General features: G+C 41.4%; 1 protein-coding gene across 12 annotated transcripts in view; it reads left to right on the top strand.

Annotated features, from left to right (window-relative positions):
- KALRN (kalirin RhoGEF kinase) overlaps window positions 1-22,955 on the top strand; it is a 470,788-nt gene that overhangs the window by 323,776 nt on the left and 124,057 nt on the right. For all 12 annotated transcript variants that reach the window (XR_005257665.1, XM_038143643.1, XM_038143641.1 and 9 more), the window contains 12 exons: window positions 647-829; window positions 1,898-2,016; window positions 3,186-3,252; window positions 3,876-3,985; window positions 5,624-5,693; window positions 7,380-7,469; window positions 11,443-11,535; window positions 11,863-11,974; window positions 13,070-13,260; window positions 13,670-13,771; window positions 14,466-14,608; window positions 15,756-15,858. Coding sequence is in view for 11 of the 12 variants with exons in the window: in XM_038143643.1 (XP_037999571.1) it covers window positions 647-829; window positions 1,898-2,016; window positions 3,186-3,252; window positions 3,876-3,985; window positions 5,624-5,693; window positions 7,380-7,469; window positions 11,443-11,535; window positions 11,863-11,974; window positions 13,070-13,260; window positions 13,670-13,771; window positions 14,466-14,608; window positions 15,756-15,858 (1,383 nt within the window). In the remaining variant the exon portion in view is untranslated. The remainder of the gene's footprint in view (window positions 1-646; window positions 830-1,897; window positions 2,017-3,185; window positions 3,253-3,875; window positions 3,986-5,623; window positions 5,694-7,379; window positions 7,470-11,442; window positions 11,536-11,862; window positions 11,975-13,069; window positions 13,261-13,669; window positions 13,772-14,465; window positions 14,609-15,755; window positions 15,859-22,955) is intronic.

The raw sequence follows: 22,955 nt of genomic DNA, 5'->3' as shown, positions 1-22,955 counted from the left end.
TTTGACTAAGGGGCAGGTAAAGACTAAGTGGAATAGAAAAGACCTCTGGAAGGTTTTGGGGGCTCAGTGTGTGCTTTGGAGTTCAGGCATCTTTCAGCTGGTAATGTTCTAACTGGACCTAAAATACCGATGGAGGATTTTATACTGGGCCATGAATTTGGATTTAAATTCTGTTTGTTTTCAAACAGACTAGTAAGGAGTCAAAATCACTTCCTAGGCTGATATGTGGTGTATTAATGACCTTCCTACACAGGTCTGCAGATCCACCAGATACAGAGTCAGAGTAACTTGATGTACTTTATGAGGTGTGATTTTATAGTCTTGTCTTCTACTCCAGGGCTCATCAAAAATAAGCTCTTGCTTATGGGAAGGAGACATGTATAACTTCCAGCATGTTTTATGTGTTTGTGTCTGCAGGGTTTCAAAAACTTGACTTTCTGTCTTCTTCAGCTTCATAAGTGTCCTTATAAAAATGTTATTCCTTTCATGTTTTACTGAAAAAGTTTGAGGTGTCTGATTCTGTATAAGATGAAATACAGACACTCTTTTTAGATGTGTAAAAATTGTGAACTTCTTTTGACTGCTGTGTGAGTTAAAAGCAAAGGCAATAATAATAAAACATAACCAAGGACCATATTTTGGGCAGCAAACAAAGGAGAAAGTGAAGCTCCTCATCCAGCTGGCTGACAGCTTTGTAGAAAAAGGACACATACACGCCACTGAAATTAGGAAGTGGGTCACCACCGTAGACAAGCGCTACCGGGACTTCTCTCTCAGGATGGGGAAATACCGTTACTCCCTGGAAAAAGCCCTTGGAATCAACCCAGAGGTACTGTAAGACCCAGTCGTGTTGGGGGTTTATACCAGAGTCACAGAGGAAGGTGAAGCCTGTGGAATGAATGCTGTTGGTTTTTGTGTGCCCATTAGAAACGCTGAAAGCTCAGCCAGCCCACCTGGCCATGCTCAGAACTACTTCTGGAGAAAAAGGGTTAAAGGGTTTTGCTGTGGTTGGTCAGTGATGTGAGGAGAGGCAGATAAGGGTCAGAAAGATTTTCTAAACAAGTGTTTGCACCATTTTTCAGGAGACCATACAGCTTTCAGGAGGAAAGGGGGGAAAACACTGTTAATTGAATTGAGTCTGTGTTAATTTTGGTATAAACCGTAAATCCTGCTCCCGCATCACTATTTTGCATCCAATTCAAACTTTGACTCAAAGTTTTTATTCTCTCATCCTTTAAATAACATAAACAATGTTATGACCCCCAAGCTCATCTCTGAATTCTTTTAGGTGAAGTAAAGCATCATAAGAAGCAAAAATTAGGATTTCCTGCTCTTCCCTGGCCATAATATTAAGGGGAGAGTGCCAGAAGCAGAAACATTTAAAAAACTTTCAGTCAATGACTCCTTGTAATGAAGTATCAAGAATAAGGAATAAATTCCTTCACACCCTCATGATACTTTAAGTGCATTTTTCCTTGTAGGGCCTCTGGTTTACACAGAGTTCTAACCACAGGCTGGAAAGGTATCCCGTGGTAAACGGCCACTGAAAGTTGGCTCTGCATGGTGCTCTACTTCATCAGACTGGTTTTTATGAAGTCCTATACTAGACAACTAATTTAGATATGAAAGTGTAAGGTAATTTAGATATCAGTATTGGTTCCTAGTTAGGAAAAACAGTGACAATTACAATGAATCTAATTTCTGGGTTTTTTTAAGGTTTCTCTCTCAGGTTTTTATCTCTTCTCACAGTACTTCTACTTCTCTCTAAATTTCCTCCTTTTTGATATTATCTTATTTTCTCCCTTCTTACCTCTTTGATCTCATGAACATGCTGCACTTTGCACAACAGTAGGATTACAATGAAGTTAAACTCTGTACTTTTTTTTTTTCCCCCTAGGATAACAAAGACCTAGAACTAGATATCATTCCAGCGAGTCTTTCAGACCGGGAGGTAAAGCTGCGAGATGCAAATCACGAAGTCAATGAAGAAAAAAGGAAGTCAGCCAGAAAGAAAGAGTATGTTCCCAAACACTCTGTCTGCACAGCACATTATCTGCCAAAGAAGAATTCTGTGATATTTGCATGACCAGAACTGACTGACAGTTCTGTAACTCATTCCAGCTGCAGAACTATTGAGATAAGTCTGCAGGTGTAGGGCAGAAGTTGTTACTTGTAGGTTAGAGAATTTCAGAACATAAAGGTTGAATTTCTTTTGATTTTTATCAGAAGTTAGAAAGGAAAAGTAGTGAGACAAGCACTTGGATTAACCCTGATGTTGTGGAGTTGCTAATTTCTTTCTGGTTGTATGTAAAAAGTAACATGAGCGGCAAAAAAATAAAGAGCATCTGTAGGTGTCTAAATATTATCTACACATCAGTGACCCAAGAGTTCACTTGAAGTTTAGGTTCAAATTTCAGCAAGTGCAGGACTGAGAGAAGTGGAAATAGTTCATACTAGAGGAAATGGTTGAGAAGTGCTTCTTGCCCTTAAATCCATGAACAGTCTGTTTTCACAATATTCTGTCTTATTTTTTGTGTAAGAATATTGGGAAAGTATTTCCCAGCCCTCTGAAATTGTCACAGGTGATGATTGGTAAGAAACCACTTACACTTTAAAAAATATTACACTCGGTGTGCCTGTGGCAAATTTCAGGAATTTCAATTTTGAGGGGCCCAGCCTCAGGCTCTAGAGATGCCATTATTGCATTTCACAGCATCTGGATTTTTCTCTGGTCAGATACCAAGCTGTTGAAGTCTCTTCAAAGTAGTGGTGTTTCCCAAATCCACCTGTGTTGCCTCTGAAGGGAAAGTTTGAGGGTGACTTCTCACTGACTGTCAGCAAAGGTGCAAATGTTCATGAATCACAATTCCTTAATCCTGGGGGGAAAAAATTCTGAGAACCAGCTGATAGTTAAGGATGGGCATGTATATGGTAAATCCCATGGACTCAGGAATACAACTTAATAGGGTTTTGTGCAGAAAAGATATTTAGAAAATAACTCTACAAGAGACTGCAGCATGAAGTGCTATTTTGATCGTGGACCTGAAAGGTGCAAAGTAAGGCAGCTGAATATCTAGGGTGAAAATACCCTTATTCTTTAAGACAACAGGGGGATGTTTTGTTTTCTGTTCATTGTAGAAATGCTTACAATGTCCAAACCACCTAAAATACTCCTTTTATTCCAGATTCATTATGGCTGAGCTTCTGCAGACAGAAAAAGCTTACGTCAGGGATTTACATGAATGTTTAGAGGTAAGTTATGACCCAGGAGCTCTCCAGTATTTCCTGGAAGCACATGTTGTCCTCTGCATTGGGGATGTTCTCTTTAATGCACAAGCTGTGCACGTTGATTCATGGAGCCTTTCCTTAAAGATTCAAATCTGTTCCTTTGAATCATCTCATGCTAGAGAAACTTCTGGATTTGCACAGTCAAATAACTTGCCTTGCTGTACAGCAGGGTGTTCCTAAAGTGGATGGTGATACTCAGGGCAAAAACCAGTGTAATTCAGTGAAATCTGTCAGCTTTCTCATTCCTGCAGTCTGACCGAGATTTTTATGTATCTAATGCTACTGAAGTGGCAAATCTGGCTATCTTTCAGCTGTTTCTGCCTGCAGTTTTTTGGACAACATCAGGTGGACAGCAAAGACAGGTGTTGTTGGCATGCTTCTTCTTTTTCCTCAGACAACTTCCAAGCATCAGCATTTTGAATTTCTCTGGAGAGCTTTCTGTAACATTGGACCTTTTCTTTAGCTTGTTTATTTAATCTCAAAGTACATAGTTCCTGTTCAGCCTGTGCCTTTGGCAATAAAACAGGGAGATCTATTCTTTTCCACTGCATTTATCCACAAAATAAGGAGTTTCTTGTATCTTCCAGACTTACCTTTGGGAAATGACAAGTGGAGTGGAAGAAATACCAGCTGGGATCCTTAATAAAGAACACATCATCTTTGGCAATATTCAGGAGATATATGACTTCCATAACAAGTAGGTTTTCTTACCAGTTCTGTTAATGTTTAGGCACTTGTGCATCTCTGTGGTGTCTGCAGAGAGCCCCTACAGTACAGTGCACACCTGAGTGTAACATAATTGATTTTGCAAAATAGTTTTTGATTTCTGTTTTGTTTCTTTTCCAAAAATGAATTGTAACTTAGTTCAAAACTTCCCCTTCAGCTGAGTAACAATGTCAAAGTCATATTATACCAGTGTCAATTATACCATATTAAGAATGTCTGATACATTCTTTCCATCTCATAGCACAAGATCTAGTCTGAACACTTGCCTGTCAAAAATATGATCTTGGAAAACACAAAGGGGAGAAAGTGGAATTGTTGGTATGAGCTGCGTTAATAAGTAGCTTTCTGCCACTTCTTGGAGACTTTTTGTATTTAATCTGTAACTAACAGTACTCCATGATAAGACTGTGTACCAGATCAGCTTGGAGGGCATTGTTTCCATGGTATAATGTGAATGAACAGCAGTTATAAACTTAACATTTAGGGGTACTGGCTCCAACAAGTTCAATCTGAATTTCAAATCTGTCTTCAGGTTACACTTCAAAACAAATCAGAGAATCCTTCCTTGTTTGAGTGCTGGGACATTTCAAGTGCTTCAGTCAGATAAATGTGCCATCACATAAATACAGCCCAGCAGACCATGCTTTTTTGCAAGCAGCTTCAACGCATATCAGGATATTTTTATATCATATCATATTTTATCATATCATATTTTTGTTTTGGTGACCCTGACTGATGCCATCTGATTACCCTTCTCTTTCAGTTTCCACTGTTCCCAGCTCCCATTCCTCCAGGCCTCAGTCATGTCCCACAGCTTCTCACTGCTGTTTCTCTTTTCTCTGACCCCTCCTGCTGCAGCCTGCTGTTTCTATGTCATCTTTTTTGCTATAAAACTTCTTCCTAGCAATGCTAAAATAAATTTCCCTTGTCCCCTCCACCAGTATCCTCCACAGTCCCCTCCTTTGGCTGGTGATGTTAAAGCATCCCCCAGCCTGATTCAGAATCCATGTCCAAGGAAGGGCAGCAAAGCTGGTCAATAGGTGAGTGGTCCAGAAAACATGTTCTAGGAGGAGCAGCTGAAGAAACTGTTTCATATTCTTCTTTCCACCCAGGCATTGTACAGGGCTCTCTCTGCAAACAAGTGTCACTTGTGGCATAAGCTGTTCAGGGAGAGATGATTTTAAAAATCCGTATTTTGAAAGTTTACTACTTACCTATGAAATGCTGAGCTTGTTTAAGTTGTTGTCCTTTGTCCAGTGTGCTGAGCTGGGTGTTGGGAACCTGGCAGCTTTGGGCTCCCCTTGTTGCTCTCTGTCTGAACCACTACACAAGAACTCTTTGAAGATCTGTGTTCAGATAAAACAGTCCTGAGCACACTGACTCCCTGCTAGGGATTGCTTCTTTTTCCTTTCTGGTGGAGTTAGACATGACTGAACTCAGAAAACAAAGCACATCTTGCCAAGTGACACTCTTCCTGCTGGCTGGACACTTGGGTAATCTCATAATCAAGATATAAGTATTGATCCTTAGCTCTCATTGCCTCATTGGTTATCCTGCATCTCCTGGGTATTTGACTGGAACTAATGACATTGGTGTCTTCTTTTTTCAGCATTTTTCTAAAGGAGCTGGAGAAATATGAACAACTGCCTGAGGATGTGGGCCACTGCTTTGTCACCTGGGTAATGAGGCTGCTGCTTCTCATTATTTATTCAAATTAATTCCTCCAGCACAGATGGGAACAAGCTGGGAATAGGTGCAAGGATTATGTCCCCAGTGATAAATGAGATTAGGAGCTAGTCTGGAACTGTAACTGCTTCATCCTTCACCTGCCCAGGGTGAAAGTTTCCACCCTTCTCCTCAGCAATAGTTCCACAGCCTCTCTCCTTGTCCTTGTCCTGTACTGTCCTACCACACAGCTTTTATTTACCTCTGCTGGTTTCTTTTTAGCAGAACTTCATCAAACCAAATCTGTTTTTATGGGTTACATTCATTTCCCTGTGAAAGGCCCCTGGATATTATAATCTTAATATATTAAGATTATATAAAATCTTAATATACCTTCCTTAAAGAATTTTATTCATGCCATGAGAACTCCACAAAGGCATGAAGAATGTATTTCATCGACTTTTTTCCTCCAAAAATTAGTGTCAAATTTCTGAGCCACTGTGCTCAGTCATTCCATTATGCAATGCCAGGATAATTTCCAACAGGACTTTGAAATCTTGGTGCAGAGTTTTTGTGAGTGTAGGAGGCTCTGGGAATTGGCTACAGTAATTTATCTGTATGAAATATGTTGTCTTTTCAAAATATTTACCAGTCAAGTCAGCCATCTTTGTGTTTTTTTCTGATTGTTTTATTCATATATCAAAGCTAGGAGTTAGTATTTTAAGAGTAAAGATTTAATATTTTCACTTATCCAAAAAATGAGCATATTTAGATGATTTCAGATGGGTTTTTAATTTAAAAACATGTCACAAGTCTTGATGAAGTGGACTCAGAAATACTGTTTACAAAGAACAGGTTACCTGTTTAGGAAAGATGAATGCATTTATGTATCATTCTCTGCAAAATCTTCATGGTACTTTAAGGTACTACTGCATCATCTCAACAAAGGTACATGTCCAGAGCTCTGTGTGTGGTTACAGATGTACATACAAAACTGCCTGCACAATTGCAAGACCCTGTTGTTTAGATACCTGGAATAAAAAAAAATGCAATAGCAATAAAAGGAAAACATCCTCCTCTTTTATTTGCCTCCCTTCTCTTGAGACCAGAGAACATTAATAAGAGGTGGGAGTGCACAGATGCTTTTAATTTCTGCTTCAAAGTAAACAAATTAGAAAACAAAATGTAAAACAACATAAAATTCGAGCCATTAAAGTTTGAACCAAAGTAGGAAAGGCAAGTCTGGGCCAAGTGTCACAAATTTCAAGTACAAAATGTTGGCTTGTGCCAGTTTAGACTAGGTGAGTCACTTGCCCAGTTTCTAGACTGGCTTTATCTTCTAGTAGGTGATAGAGTCAACACTTCATGACTGAGTTTTGAGACCCTCAAACTCTTGTGTAACATTCATAGAGCTGTTAGAAATTATTTTACAGCTGGATTGAAATTTTAGGCCTTCCCTCTGTGATATTTGTTAAAGAAAGTCTCCCACAGCCCTCAGAACTGCTCAAGTAAGGTATGAACCTTAAAGTCTTCTGCTCTTAATTTGCAGTTCTTGAGCTGCTTGGTGGCAGGGTGGGGGTGCTGGTGGTGGGTGTGTAAGAGAGAGTTGTCACCTGTATTTATCCTGGTGTGCCTTAATAAAAACCTGTGGGAGCAGAGAAATAGCTTATCTTGCTTTCCCCTTGTGTTTGTTTCCACAGGCAGATAAATTTCAGATGTATGTCACCTACTGCAAAAACAAGCCTGACTCCAGCCAGCTCATCCTGGAACATGCAGGGACTTTCTTTGATGTAAGCAGCATTGCTGTTTTCCTTCCACACACTTGGTGCAGCTCTGTGCTTTTTTACACTGGAGCTACAGGTTCCTTTCTGTGCCTTGGCATTTGGGTTTTCATTCCACTGCAAATATCACACGGTGTGAGAACTGATGGGCTGTGGTGTGGTGTGTGGTGAGGTGTGGAGACACATTCTTCTGGGAGCCTTTGGGCTTTTTTCAGACCTAATCCTTTCTAAAGATCTGGTTTAGATGTAATCTCTGTTTCGGGGTTAGTGATAAAATGAAAATCTCATTTTTCATTATAGATTATGACCTGAAATCCCTAAATCTAAAAGGAGGTCCTAGCCTCCTGTTCTGCAAATTCTACCCAGCTTATTCCACATTTACTTCATTGTGCTAGTAAGGAACTCCATTAACTCCAATTAGACTATTTCCCATACAAGTGCTACAGCCAGTGATAAATGTTTTTAGGTGCCAATTCCACTTTTGTAGGCTGAGAAATAATCAAGTTTTTCAGTACCTTTAAACCAAGCTCTTCCTCTTATTTAACCTCATCCATTTTGCCATGCTTATCTGCTACCTTATCGCTTTAATTAGTCATCTTTCTTTAGAAAAAAAAATAAAGAAGTGCTAAGACCTCTCTTCCAAAGCATTGAAAGTTTGCAAATGTAACAGATCAGCAGGATCCAAGCTGTGCTGGAGTTGGCAGCTGACAGAAATCAGCTCCTCTGGAGTTTGTATGTGCCAGTGGTTACAGCATTTCAGTTTCACTCGACAATGAAAGGTCTCACATGAGCCTCAGGAGAAGTGATGAACCCTTTTTCTTTTGCCTTGTTACCAAATGATCTAAAAGTCGAGTGGAACTGGACGGGTTTTCCAGGAGGTGGCGCTTGAGCCTGTGGAATGGTTTATGGCAATGGTTTATACTGGTCGGCTGTTAGCACAGGTTGAAAGCTTTTCCACTGCAGCTCTCTGCATGGGCTGGAAAGCTGCCTGACATTGCTCAGTTGTCGATATTCGTGTGTCAGCAGCTGCTGTTTTGCCAGAGGGAGGTGTTTGCCTTCCCTGGGTGCTGGGCCATCACCCAGTGATACCTGTGCAAAAAGAGAAAGCTGACTCTCCCCCCAAAAAATCTTCAAGGAGGCACTCAATGTGAGTGACTAAGGTAAAGTGCCTGTAGAACCTTCTTACCTTGATCTTGGAGTGGCAGTAGTACAGGGGCAGGACAGCCTGGCCCAAGGAATACAGAGAAAATAGTTGGTTCTTTTTTTCCAGGCAGAACCTGGAATTTCCCGAAACCCTGATGATGAGAGTAAATTATCTAGAATAACACCCCTTAGTAAGAAGCCTGCTTGAAAATCACAAGTGTTCCTCAAATTTCATAAGCTCTCATAGAAAGCCACCTTTGAGATGAAAACACGCAGTCCCAGTAATTTGTTTGAACCCTTCAAGCTCATGGAAAACTGGCAGCTACAGGGCTCACTGTAAGGATTAACTGATTAGGAGAAGGAGCAAAGACAGGTGACATATCTCATTTGAGACCATGAAGAGAATTCCGAGCAATGCTGAGAGCTGGGCTGTTCTCAGGATGTGAGTGAAGCCATGTATGTAGAGAAAAGCAATGTATTTTGTTGAACCAGTTGAGACAGGTGGAAGACAATGCAAAAACTCTCAACTGTGAAACGTGCCTAGTTTATCCTACAGCGCTGGTCTAATAAAGCATAAAGATTACCATCTTCCCTCCCTACAGATGGTGCTTTGTCTGTAAAATTCAGAAGTTGTTGGTATGGTTATATTAGCTGGAAATTGCACAGGGAATAATGAAAATAGTGTGTTTATTCTGACTTAACTGCAGTAGACATATTTATTTCACTATTTCAGTTTTTGTGTCTGTCTTGTTCATCATTATTTAAAACTGTGTTCTTTATTCAGTAGTTTGAAAGATAAATTATGCTTGCCACGTTTAGCAAATTTTAATATTTGTAATACCATATACTTCAGGCTAGCAAGGTATATTTTTGATTACCAACATATGTTAGCTGTCAACTTGAATTGATAGAATCAGCATGTTATTGAAGTAATCAAGTTGATTTTAGTGTGTTTAGTTAAGCAAGTTTTGATCTTTGGGATAGAGTTTGGTTGAGACATATACATGCTTCTGCTGTTTGGAATACTTTTTTTTTTGCTTTGAATCTTGGAAAAGATATGGTTTTATATTCAAGAAGCCACAGGGCACTTTTGGCTTGCATGACCAGCATGGAACAAGGTAAAGCTCAGTGACTTTGGGAGCATTGCAGAGCATGGTGTTCCTGCATGGATGAGGGTTCTTGGATAGTTTCTCTGCTGAGCCAGAATGTCCCTTAGGAAAGGAGCAGAGGCACAAACAGGATCTTACTCCGACACTTCAGGGACCAGAGGGAGGAGCTGCAGGGAGAATGTCCCTTCCCAGCACTTGGCAAATGTCACTCCCCAAAGCAGCTGTGTCTCTGCACAGTCTGACCAGGGAGCATCCTGGCAGAGCACAGAGTGCCCAGAGGGGAGGCATCGTGCTGAGAGCATGCCCTGCTGTTCAGAGAGCCGGGGGAAGGAGCAGGGCTAATTTTGTTACTTGGATCCTACAAAAACAAGTGTGCTTCGCCAGCTCCAGGAAGTTCACAGACATGGCCGAGGTCTTGCTGGCTCCTGCAGTTGTGACTTGAGTCTCAGCCATGTGCTCTGCAGGCACAGTTCCTCTGTGAAGTCAGCTATGACTCAGCTTCATGCAAACTCCATTAACCCCCACACAGAGCCCCTTCGCCCCTTCCCTTTTGGGTCTTCTTGGCACCAGGGCTATTTAAAAAAAAAAAAAAGTTTTCTAGTAAAATAAACCAAACCAACAAACCAAAAATCTGTTGGCACATTGCATGAAAAGCGGATGCTTTTGCATCCCAGCATTAAGACAAACACTGGAGCTAAAAAGAAGCAGTAACCTCCCTAGTACTCAGCAGAAAATCAGATTGTATACAAAAGGAAAATCTCTGTTCTTGGCAGCTCTTCTCCCTTCAGCTTCCATAACTTCTTCACTTTACAGCCTCAAATTTACACTCCAGTAGCTGGAGAAAAGTCCCATTCCCCTTTTCCATTTGCTTCTTTAGGAATCAAGGATGTCCTGGTGGCCAGGAACAAGGCAAGGCATGCCCAGGGCCTGGCAGAGACAGAAGGGTTTCCAATCTGTTCTACATCAGCAGAGAATCTTCCTCTGTAGGGCATGAGTTTGGAGTCTTTTAGATGGCTAAATATGTTCATTAGGGTCCTAAATGATTTTCAGGAGCTGCTAACTCCCCCTGGAACAGTTGGGGGGAGGCAGCTGGGCCCTTTGCAGCCCTCAGCTGTTCTGTGATGTCTCCAGAAATTTGTGAGCACATCACAGTGATCAGCCATGACATTTTGGCTGAGATTCAGGTGATGAAACAGTGCTATAAGAGGTATCATGAGGGGATATCTCTCCTGGCCCCCAGGTGCCAGGAGTGGAGCAGGTCTGTCAGCACTGTGTCAGACCTGTTATTCCCATGTGGATATTTCAGCTACCCCAGGGCTCTCAAATGGGACTCGATGCCTATGTTTAGACAGCTAAATTACACCCCACTCATGCAATTTAATTTAATGTCACTTCATTTTAATTGAATGTTAAGACTCTGCTTTCAGCCTTTATAGCTAGGGGAAACCAGATGCCATGACAGGTAAGTCATACTTAAGTCGAGGCCTGTTTACTCAGCAGAGCTTGAGCGTGACTTGCAGAGGGACCCTGCAGTTTAAGTGGCCTCAGGGGGACTCTGCTGTTTATTGCCAGCCTCACTGAAACCACATTTATGTGCATGCGAGCTTAAAGAGGGTTAAAAGCCTAAACATAGAATGCAGGGATGCAGCGCTAAATTTAGTTATGGGTGGTTCTGTCTGGCAGGGGGTTAACAGTTTTCCATGGCTGACTGCTGTTTTTATCCCTTCTAGGAAATCCAGCAAAGACATGGGCTGGCCAACTCCATCTCTTCTTATTTGATCAAGCCTGTCCAGAGGATCACAAAATACCAACTCCTGCTGAAGGTACCTCAATGAGCTGCACAGATCAGCTCACACAGAGCAAGTTCACAGGTTCATGAGTTACCTTCTGCTTAAGGGAGCTGCTTCATGACCTGGAAGCAGAAGTCCTCAGAAATCTTCCAAGGGCACAGTCTCCCTTGAGAGCACCTTGTTTTATCTTTATAGCTGTTCCTATTTGACCCCCAGTATTTGTGAGTATCCACAGTGGGGTTTGCTGCAGTTCAGCTTTCTCCTGTCTCTGAAGCAGCTTGCAGGGACCAAGGGGCACAGTTGGGTTTGAAGGCAGCACATGGACCAGAGTTTGTTTATGGTGTCTGCATTGCTTCTTAGGAACTGTTGACCTGCTGTGAGGAGGGCAAAGGGGAGCTGAAGGATGGTCTGGAAGTGATGCTCAGTGTCCCAAAGAAGGCCAACGATGCAATGCACGTCAGCATGCTGGAAGGTGGGCAGGGACCTGCTGGAAAATGAAGTTTGTTAGTAACTTGGGATGGAAGTTAGTAGAGGTTGACTGTAGCAATACTGGTTTTTCATGATAATTTTTAGGTACCTCCTGGCTCCTTTCTGATATTTCTCCAAAAGTCTTGAAAGAATAAAGCTGGCTAGGAAGTCTGGGGGGGAGGGGAGGTATTGATCTGTATCTTTTGTGTGTGTGTATATATATATATATACATATATATGTACATATGTGTATGTATGCATATTCATATGCAATGTATGTGTACATATATATATATATTTAGCTAAAACATTCCTTCTCCATTAAAAAAAAAAAAAATCCCCTCCTGAAACAGTATCAGATTAGCTGCTGACAGCTGTAAAAATTATTGGATGAAAACATTTCATAATACTGTTTCAACATTTCAAAAGTTCTGGTTTTCTGAGGCAAAACAGCTTGTGTTTCAAAATGTTAGCATAGTTATGCCAATGATTTTTTAAAAAAGCACTAAAAAATATTTTAAAACTACAGGAAAAAAAAAAGTTTGATTGGCACAAAGTAAAGTCTTTTATTGGCTTATTATTGTGCGGAGTATTTCTGAAATGTAAAAATTTTATTCTGGACTGAGATGCTTTATTGTGTCTCACACATTTTCTTGGCCTGGGAAAATAATTTCCAGCTTGGCTTGAGGAAAACCAAAAACAAGCAGGATACTAAAACAAGTGAAAAAAAGGAACTAGTACCAGTAGCTGGGCAGCACAATAAGCTCAGGTGATTAAAATTGCAGGAGGGCAAACTGAATTTGTAGTGAAGTGCATAGGATTTCATGCAATGCAGTTCTGTGTACAGTAACCACCACTGAAACCTTCATAATATTATTTTTGAGTAATTATTACAAGATTTCAGCAGCAGCCTCGTTTAGCACATATGATGTATTTGACCTCCAATGCAGTAATTGCATTGCTGCAGCAGAAAAAAAAAAAAAAAAGAAAAATATTATAACTGGGGCAAAGACCCTTTTATTTCAAGTCTTGACTTTGGTGTTTCTGTGAATTGCTTTTCTCAATAATAAATACAAGTGATTGTATTGTGTGGTTTTAGGGTTTGATGAGAACCTTGATGTCCAGGGAGAGCTGATTCTTCAGGATTCCTTCCAAGTGTGGGATCCCAAGTCTCTCATTCGGAAAGGCCGTGAGAGGCATTTGTTTCTCTTTGAAATCTCTTTGGTGTTTAGCAAAGAGATCAAAGATTCTTCAGGACACACAAAATATGTTTACAAGAACAAGTTACTGGTAGGTGTGGCTGCAAAGAAAATATTCTGGGTGTTGTGTTTTTTGTAGGTAGGAGTGGTGTTTTGGAGGCTCACATGTCCCCTGCTGGGTTGGGAATACTTTTGCCCCTGGAAGGGCTGGCCCTGAGTCCTGCAGGACTCACCTGGAAGTCAGTCTGCAGTGAGTCTGGAGAGGTTTAAGGTAGTGAGATGTGAAGGGTGGGGGAAATGTGAGCAGGATCGCTCCAGCCATTCACTTCTCTGCCACCCCAGAGCTTTTCTGTTGCTTTCATCTGTGTGTAGCAAACTGAGATAAGATACCATTCCCCTACCCATCCCAGCCTCCTCACTTCTTCCTACAAGTCCCAAGTTTTCTGGACTCATGAAGCTTCATATACATGAAACCTTTCATCATCTCTCCTCCACACTAGACCTCAGAACTAGGAGTGACTGAACACGTTGAAGGAGATCCCTGCAAATTTGCTTTGTGGTCTGGACGAACACCATCCTCAGACAATAAAACAGTGCTGAAAGTAAGTCTTTTCTGTTTGTTTTCTTTGCCTTTAGCATTTCTAGTTCAGGCCCTGGGAGCCCTGAATGAAAGGTCAGTTTCTTCCCTCCTCATACTCACGTGGCTTCCCTATCTGCCTGTGGGGTCATGCCTGCATCAGGAGCAGCTCTAAGGCCTCAGTAGCACCTGGGAGAGTTGTGCAGCCTTCCTGGAATTGCATCTCCTCTTGCAGCCTGGGTTGAGCAGCTGCTCAGGGACACAGGGCAGGTCTCAGGGTGTTTGGCTGGGAGGTGTAATTCTCCAAATTCTGTAGTCCTTTGCCACTGGGCTTATCAACAACCAACCTTTTCCACAGACCTCCAGAGCTGACAGCCTGTTCTGTCAAGTGAGTCTCTGCTGAAGAATCCATGTTATAGTTGTTTTGTCTAAGGAATTCCCAGCTGTGCACTGATAACCTGTTTCCCCTCTGCAGAGCATGCTGTATTGCTAGCATTAAATGTATTTATCCAGAGCTTAGCTGCTTTGCTGTTGCTTGCCAAGTAGGTCTGGTCAGAATGCTCTCAGTTCCCTGGGGTTACCAGGGACTCCAGCAGCTGCTGCAGTGCAGCAGAGAGGACGAACAGTTAATCATGACATTCATCAGCTGGCCATGTCTCCTCTACACAGGAGGTGAGAACATGATAAAGTCTCTGTCTTTCTGCCCTGTGAAACTTTAGGCATCCAGTATTGAAACGAAACAAGAATGGATCAAAAATATCCGGGAAGTTATTCAAGAAAGGATCATTCATCTGAAAGGAGCTCTGAAAGAGCCCATTCAGCTCCCCAAGACACCAGCAAAGCAGAGAAACAACAGCAGAAGGTAACTTCAGTCATTCCCCACAACATGAAATCACTAGTGTGTTCTCAGCCCGCAGCAATGTGGTGTCTGTGGACTTTTTACTGGTTTTTACTGTACTCAAAGCAGTTTTCATTGTCTCTGCTTTTTTTCTGTTGTCATGGCAAAAGTAGCTAGAAATCTTTTTTTATGGTATACATACAAAGAGCTTTCATTTTATGCTCCAAAGTATAGAGAGAAACAGTAAAAATTCTTCAGAGTCCAAGGTTATAGTTCTTTCCTAGAGTAGATTTTACTTCTTCACATTTGAGTGAAAACAGATTCTTTTCCTTGTTTTGCACATTTAATTGTTTGGCAATCAAAATCATAGTTGATCCTAACAATATATTGAAGAATATATAGTGAATAATCTGTATTTCATCATCTAATACAAACTTGTTTCAGCCTGTCAAGTAACATTCAATATTTTTGTCAACTTGTTCGATCCTGGATTAAATAGAAGTCATAGATAATGAATTGTTCTTTTTCTGTTGTATCGTTCCCAAAAGCCACCTGTTATTTGAGCATCTTCATTTCCTCATCAAATCTTATCCCTCTTTTACTTCAGGCTGTGTCACAGAGACATCAAAGCATAAATAACCAAGTCACCCAGGGGACCTGTAGCAAAGCAGAGATCCAGACATTTCCTTTAGGAACATGCTCCAATGCAAAAGTTTTCTTGTAGAGTATAGAGATATATTTTTTTCTTTGTTCCTAAGTATATAATTTGTATTATTTAAGTATCTACTTTGAAAGACCAATAAACATTTATCATAATTTTATCTGTACAGCCAAAGGGAAGAAAATGTGTTAGCAGCCTCAGTGAGGTAAATAGGTAGAGCTCTATACTGTCTTTATCTATATTTGGATAGCATCTTTATGGCTTAGTATTAAATTCCTCAACAAATTTAAACAAATGTTGTGATTATGTGCAAATCCAAACCCCATGGCTGAAGATGACATAATTCCAAATTGCAAGAGCTCTATAGCATCATGGGCTGCCTCAGAGGGGCAATTTTAGCACAATCCAGCTCTGTCCTGCTGACTCAGCACTTCTCAATTCCACCTCTCACTTGTGCTCACTGGTGGTGTGTTAAGGAATGTCATTGTTTCCCAATTACCTCTCTTGCAGAGATGGAATAGATGATGCAGACAGCCAAGGGGATGGCAGCAGTCAACCTGACACCATTTCCATTGCCTCCAGGACATCACAGAACACAGTGGACAGTGATAAGGTAGGACTGAAATGTGAAAATACCTGGCAGGTAATTGCCCCCCGAAGAATGTTGGTGAAAAGGAGAATAGAAGGCAAAAGAAGGCAACCTGTCTACCGAGTGAGCTGAAACTTGAATTTCCCCCTCAATAGGTTATTAAAACCCAGTCTGTTTCTCTGTGCTTGTCAGTACTGCTCTTCTACACAGCAACATCTCTGTTACTGCTGCTTGTTTGTGGTTAATACACAGAGGTTCAATTGGCTCTGAAGGAAGAGCCCAGAGCAACCTTTCCTTGCCTAGTAAATCTTGTCCTGTGAGATCCAGCTTCTGAATGAGCAAACAGCTGCTTATGTTACATATTTCCCTCTGAGCTGAAAGCAGTTGTTTGTTGGAGGGAATGCAGGTACTTACACACCAATTTGTGCAGCAACACTGGGATCCTGGCTGGTATCCTGAGAGCCTGGGAGACCTCCCATTTCCAGAGACTGTGATTGTGGATCCCTCTCCTCACAGACATATGCTGGAGCATATGGATGGCCCTGAGACATGCTAGGTTCTGTTGGAATGCTGCACACTGTCAGCACATGTGTACTTGTCATTTTACTTGTCAGACAATCTGTGTCCAGATTCCCAGCTCCACTAGGATGCCTCACTTGAATTTGTCACCCTGATACCTCCAGCTGTGCTCTTCCACTGAATTAGCAGTTGATTGTAGGAGAAAATGGGCAGTTAAAAATTACCTTAGCTAAACTGATGAGGTTTGTCATATCTGCTGAGAGAATGCCCATATTCTCTTCATGGATTGTTTTAAAATCACATGTAACTTGAAAAAATCTGAATTCTTCCATGCCTTTATGGATTTACATATTTGTCAGGGCTTTAATTATGCTGCCACTCACACAAGGTAGAAGGCTGTCTTCACAAAATGAAAGTCCAAGCTTTGGTTGTAAAGTTCACAGGTAAGGTGCAGATGCTGTTTTGAAAGCTGGACTCAGACATATAGGTTAATTGCAAATGAATTACCTTTGTAAAACCATCTGTTGTATTTCTCTTAAATGCATGTCCCCATGATTTAACTTTCTTGTCCAATAATGTGCATTAGAAAAGTATTAAGCCTCACAATCCAAAGGCCACTGTAATGTATGCAAATACTTTGCCCGATGTCTGAGAAGTCTTCAATCCACATGGACTTGTCTTACTTTCTGTGTTTTTCACATTTATCATTCCTGCTAAAAGGCCCTGACTAAGTGCAGTACTTGAGCTCATGCTTAATTTTAAGCACTCGCCTAAGCTTTGCTCGTTCCCCCCAGCCCGTTGTGTCGGTTGCATGAATTCTGGTCCAGGTGAGATGCTCCATGTTGCATGCTGCAGCTGCGTACAAGGGCTATGGTGCCAACACAGGCTGTGTACCCTGAAAGACAGCCCAGCGTGGCAGGAGTTGGTTTAATGATGCAAGACTGGAAACATTTATAGGAATTTCTATCCAGAACCTTGTTTGATCTGAACAGCAAATGTGTATGAGATAAACTGAGTAAAGATCGTACAGGGAAAAAGTTGTTACCCCTGGGGAAAGAGTTGTGTCATGCTTTTAACTTTTTTCATGTGGGTAGGTTCACTTGCTGACTTAAGGCTGTGTGGTTTTGTGTCCTGTTATACATTTAATGAACAGAAACAAATTTGAGTGTACAGCTAAGGCTAAAGGTTGCTTGTATGTGCTTTGTTGAACCTGAGGTAGCAGTGTATCATCCTTAACTAGAGAGGCAGCTCCTGCTGAACAGTTTGCTTATTGTCTCTGACGCTAATGCCAGAATACTGTGGAGAATTCAGCTCCGAGTGTGCTGCATTATCATGTCTTTGCTCCAAGGAGAACGAACTCCCTGCATCTCTTGATAGTTCTCATTTTTTCTGCACAGTGTTACCCAGATTAGTGACAGGTGAAGCTGAGCAGCCTTGCCTCCTGCTGAATTGGCTGAGTCACACCCGTGTTCAGTGTCCGCTCAGACATCAGGCTCACCTGCTGGCACCTGCTGTGCAGGGACTGTCTCGTCAGCAGATCCAAAGCTCTGAAAAGACTCCTAATGGTGACATTTTACCACATGGGATTTTTTCCTTCAGTGTGTAGTTGGGTTTTTCTTCTAGGAGGGTTGGAATGAAATGCGATTGGACTGGGAGGTTTTATATTCTCACATGGGTGGGTGCTAGGTATCAGCACTGGAAGGCAGGACTATATCATGCTCTCCAGGCAGGTTTACGTGGCAGAGCTGACAGTTCTTGGCACGCACGGTAGCATACATGCTGTAGTTAACTCCTGTGGGGCTGATGGCAGCTCCAGTGGGTACAGGGTTCAGCAGTCAGGGGTTCCCCTGTTTATTTGACTCCAGCACAGTCAGCAGATTTATTCCCATGAGTTCAGATTCAAGAATAGAAGCTTTTTGCAGCTATAGCCTCCATGGGTGACTTCTCTATGTGCCCCATTGAGATCTCCATCCAGAGGAGCCAATGGAAAGAGCTTCTACCTTTAGAAACTCTGCCTGTTCACAGCAGCCTCCTCTGCAAACCCATGCCAAGAGCTTTGCACTGCCAGCAGCGTGCCAGGATGGCAGCAGATTCATCCTGCCTTGGGACCATCTATGTATTAACTCCATGCCAGAAGCAATTCTCAAGTAACATGTAAGAGCTGATATTACTCTTTTACTCTATTACTAAAAAAATTCAAAGATTTAGCTGACACACTTTGTCCTTTCCCTAAACCTTGCTATTATGCCTGAGGATTGCCTAACACATTAGTTGGATGCTCAGACAAGAATGTCAACCAACATTTTAGACAAAGAAAATCACAACTTCTCAAAGATTCTCAATTTCAAGTAGCACTTCTGCATAACAACTCCTCATGCCTCAAGTCATATGTATTTCTTTCAACTTATTGTGAGTCAACTCCTCCTGAGTTGTAAGTAGCAATTTCTGTTTTCTCTCACCATGGCACAGCCTTGGAGCTAATCTTTACTTTTGCATTTCAAACTCCTAAAAAGACAAAAAGGTTTTTTGTTGTTAAGTGGGAATAAAATAACCTTACTGTAAATTCAGCAAGGATTTGTTTTCTCTCAAGACATGTGAATGTGACCACAATATTTATCAGGGGGATCCTTTGGTGGAAAGTATGGAGCTCTTCAACTGGGGGTTGAGTCCTGGTTCTGCTCTGTCACTCACATGCTGGAGGCCATCACAAAGTACATTTGATGGCACATTACCATTTCTTTTTTTCCCTTGTTTGTATGAGGTATTTGCAGGGGGAAGACACAAATTCTTGCACACATTATATTTGTACATTAATTACAGCATTGTCCTCCACTGTCCCAGCACATGATGCAGGGAGGAATTCAGACCTGTTTTTGTAACCTTTATGGTAGCAAACTCTGCTTTGAAAATACTCAGTTATGTGCCTGACCCCAGAAGTGTTATTAAGCCTTTAAGTATGCAGACTTTCCTGACTGCAGGCAGTGGTCAGGTGATTATGTATAAAGACTCTCCTGATTATAAAAAAAAAAAAAAGAGCTCTGGTCTGTTTAAATATCTGATTAAGTAGCTTCTTAAATCTGGATATGAGTATTTAATATCTTTACTTTGCTTTGGCTTTTCTCTGTCAAAAATATGTAAATCGTTTATCCACAGGCTCAAACGTTTAATTTTCATTAAATACTATATAGTAGAAACACAGACTTCACGTAAGGTCTGTAGATCTGCACCTTTGTAAAATCAAAGGAGAGAACATATAAAATGTTTCTTTTTCCTTTTGCAGTCTATGACTACTTCTGCATGTGTTCTATAACCTAAAATATTTTATATACAGGAAAAGAATTATTTGGATTGTCATTTGGATTATGTAAGTTTTATATAGAGGTGGAGAAATGGGTTGCTGACCCAGACTCGGTGCTAAAGAATCAATAGATAATGAATACTATTACAGTAATTGCAATTCCCATTGAGCATCCAGGTCAGGTCCTAGGTAACCCACTACACAAAACTTCTTCATCCTTTTCCAAAAGGCAAAGGCGACAGCTTTTGTTCTATACAGTAAGCCCTCTTCAGCTTACTATCTAAAATCCTCTCCTTAGAGAGAAATCCTTGCCCTATTCACAGCAGACAGGATTTCAGTCTTTATATTTGGATTCAAAGCAGTGGGGAATTGCATAAAAGAAATGTTACATGCAGGGCATTCTCATTTGTTAAGCCCATTGAGCTGCTGGCTTGTGAAACAGCTGTTTCTGGTGATACTGGTCCAGCTTCCAATGGCCTCCTTTTTGTTGGCTTTTGCAGAATACTGAGGAGAGCAGTTCTCATTTCCTTCTGTTGTTTTTGGATGTGGAAAAAGGCTCTGAAATGTGAACTGAAAACGTTTTACTCTCTAAAAATAAATCTACATTATACACTTTTATCTTTTCCATTAGATACTATACTCAGCTCATCTTTCAGCAGCCAGGAGACTGAGATCTTGACCTCTTCCACATTGGTGGCATTATATAAAATCTGGGAATAATCATTCTTCTAATTGAAGGTAATTTGTACAAGAGGGGAGGTTTTAGAATTAAGGCTTATTGGAACAAGTCACTTAGGGGCGAATTCTCTTTTCTTGAGAAGCTTCTAATCAAGGTAAAACAGCTTTGATATTGTTGCTGAAGCAGGAAGCACTCACTGCCAAGGGGCTCCGTGCTGAGTCACGTGCGGGAGACACATTTCTACTGCAGTACTGGGGGAACACCAAGGGACAGGGGGTGTTGACCCCCAGCAGTGCTTGTGTACGGCCAAAACATGTGTCACCATGGCCTGGAGCCTGTGCAGCACCTGAGCAGTGGGACTGACCTGAAGAGCACACACCTGTGAGTGGAAAAATCTCCGTGCCAGTGGTTAGTGGGTGCTGTGTGTTGCAGCTGATGGGAAAGAAGCTGGAAGGTGCAATGTAAACTCTGTGGCAGAGCCAAGGGAGAGCAGGATCAGGGGATATGGAGTGGGTGGTGAAGCAGGGAGTCACTTAAATACAGAATCGTGAGTATTTAGAAGTCTTCCTGTTTTCTGGAGCACTGTGGTAGATGCCATTAATTTATCTGCCAGGCGTTGACCTGAAGAGGTTTCTTCCTCCAACCAAGATATTTTACTCTCAGTAAATTGGATTAGATTAAACAACTGTGAGTTTCTAGAGAGCAAAGGAAGGGATTAATTTGGTGTCATTTATGTAAGTACTATTGTGGCTATTCTGCCACTGTCCCAGCAGAATATGCCAGAATTCACTGTACTGTCTGCAGTGCTGCCTCCTTGCAGGGACTGGTGATTTATGGGACCACGAGTGAAACTAAATTTATGTAACAGAAAATGACTGCTGACTGTTAAGCGAATTTCTCCTGTGAAGGTATGATAAAGAGGAGTGAATTATGGCCCCAGAGGATGGATTTCTATTGCTTGGATGCTGCCTAGCATTAGAGCAGTTCTCACACTGAGTTCCTACTGCCCTCACCTGTGGAAAAAAGAAAACATGATAGTGACCAAAGGAAAATCTGACATAAAACATTTCTGGCACTTTAATTAGCCTTCCTGAGGGCTCACTAGCTATAGGTGGTTAACTCTTTTGAAGATATTGTCATGTAAGTAGCAATATGTTTATCTTACGAAGGAAATAAATTGTTCAGCCGGGAGCTGACATCTCTCTGTCTCTTTAATGATAGTTTCTTAAAATTTCCTTAGGCTTTGGGAGGCTGCCTCTCAGTTCTGGCTCTGAATCTTGGTTAGGACCCCTGTAAATTCAGCTGTTCTCTGAGAAAAATACACAAATGTATGTATCTTTTTTTTCACTGTGAATGGTTCCCTGAAACTGAAGTCATTGAAGTGACATTTGGAGCTGATAAAATGTGACTGGTTTATCTCTGCTGGCAATGCCTGATTTGGCATGAACTCGCCTTTCTAATCGTTGATGTTCAGTAACATTACTGTGGCACTTTTTTCTCTCTCTTTCCTAAGTATAAGTAAGGACTTTGCCTTTGCTTCCTGTATTTCTTATCAGGAATGCAGCAGTGCCAACATCATGAAATGTTCCAGCTTTTGATTTGCAGAGCTCTACTTGTCTCTCTAAATTTGATGCTTTTCAGTCTTTTGGAAAATTAACTTGAGGCTCTTGGAGTGAAATATAACACACTCAAACAGGCAAGGTATAAACTACGTTTTTAGATTTCCAAATGAAGGAAGTCTGGACTGAAGTGCTGCATGTACTTTGACTTGTGCAGACTTTCATGGGCACTCACAGAAAACTCTGAAGCTCAGAGGGAGCCAAATAATTACAACCATTCTTTGCTCAGTGTTTGGCCCATGCTCTACCATGGTGTAACCTAATCTCTGCTTTGGGGACTGACAAGTCTCACAGTGCCTTTATTTCTCTGTGCACTAGGCACTGTGGCTTGGAGCTGTACAGGAATTTACCCACCTGCCATCTGCAGGCAGAGCAGCTCTTTTCTTAGTGATTTATAATGCATGTAGCAAAGAATCTCCAGCTCAGGTATTAATACTGGTTCTGCCTACAGCACAGATCTCCCAGGACAATTCTGGGGCCTTTGGCATTTTATTTTGAACTTTGAAAAATGGACTTTGGTCTTCCCTGAATTAGAATCAGATTTCAAAACAATCAAAAAAGTAACTCTTACCAACCTTGATTTTCCACCAGGTTTCATCCTAGCTTGAATTACATGTTATCTGTCTTTTCTGGCATCCATTTCTAAATGTAACAGATCAGGACATTTACCTCTAAGAAGAGATCTGTCAGGGGTGCAGGTGCTGCTGACAGTAAGGACATTTGCTTTCTGTTGTCAGACAGTTCTTGCTGCAGCTGGGTGGAGGCAGCACCAGGCACAGGCTGTCTTGTTTCACAGAACCTTCTTGGAAAAGGTTCTTTTGGAAAACAAAATAAAATCTGATCAGCTGCTTTTAAAATATAACACTTGTTGGAAGCACTTGCAAACTTCATAGTAATAATTCAGGGGACTTTCTCTAAAGTCCTAATCACAGTGGCTCCTATGGAGCCTTATTCATTTTTTCTTGTACTGCGTGGCTGGACAATTTCCCACACACCTACCAAGGAG

The sequence above is a fragment of the Motacilla alba genome, chromosome 7 (genome assembly GCF_015832195.1).
Source record: "Motacilla alba alba isolate MOTALB_02 chromosome 7, Motacilla_alba_V1.0_pri, whole genome shotgun sequence".
Taxonomy (NCBI): Eukaryota; Metazoa; Chordata; class Aves; order Passeriformes; family Motacillidae; genus Motacilla; species Motacilla alba.
Note: the sequence above shows the minus strand (reverse complement) of the source record. Positions and strands in the feature narration are given on the sequence as shown.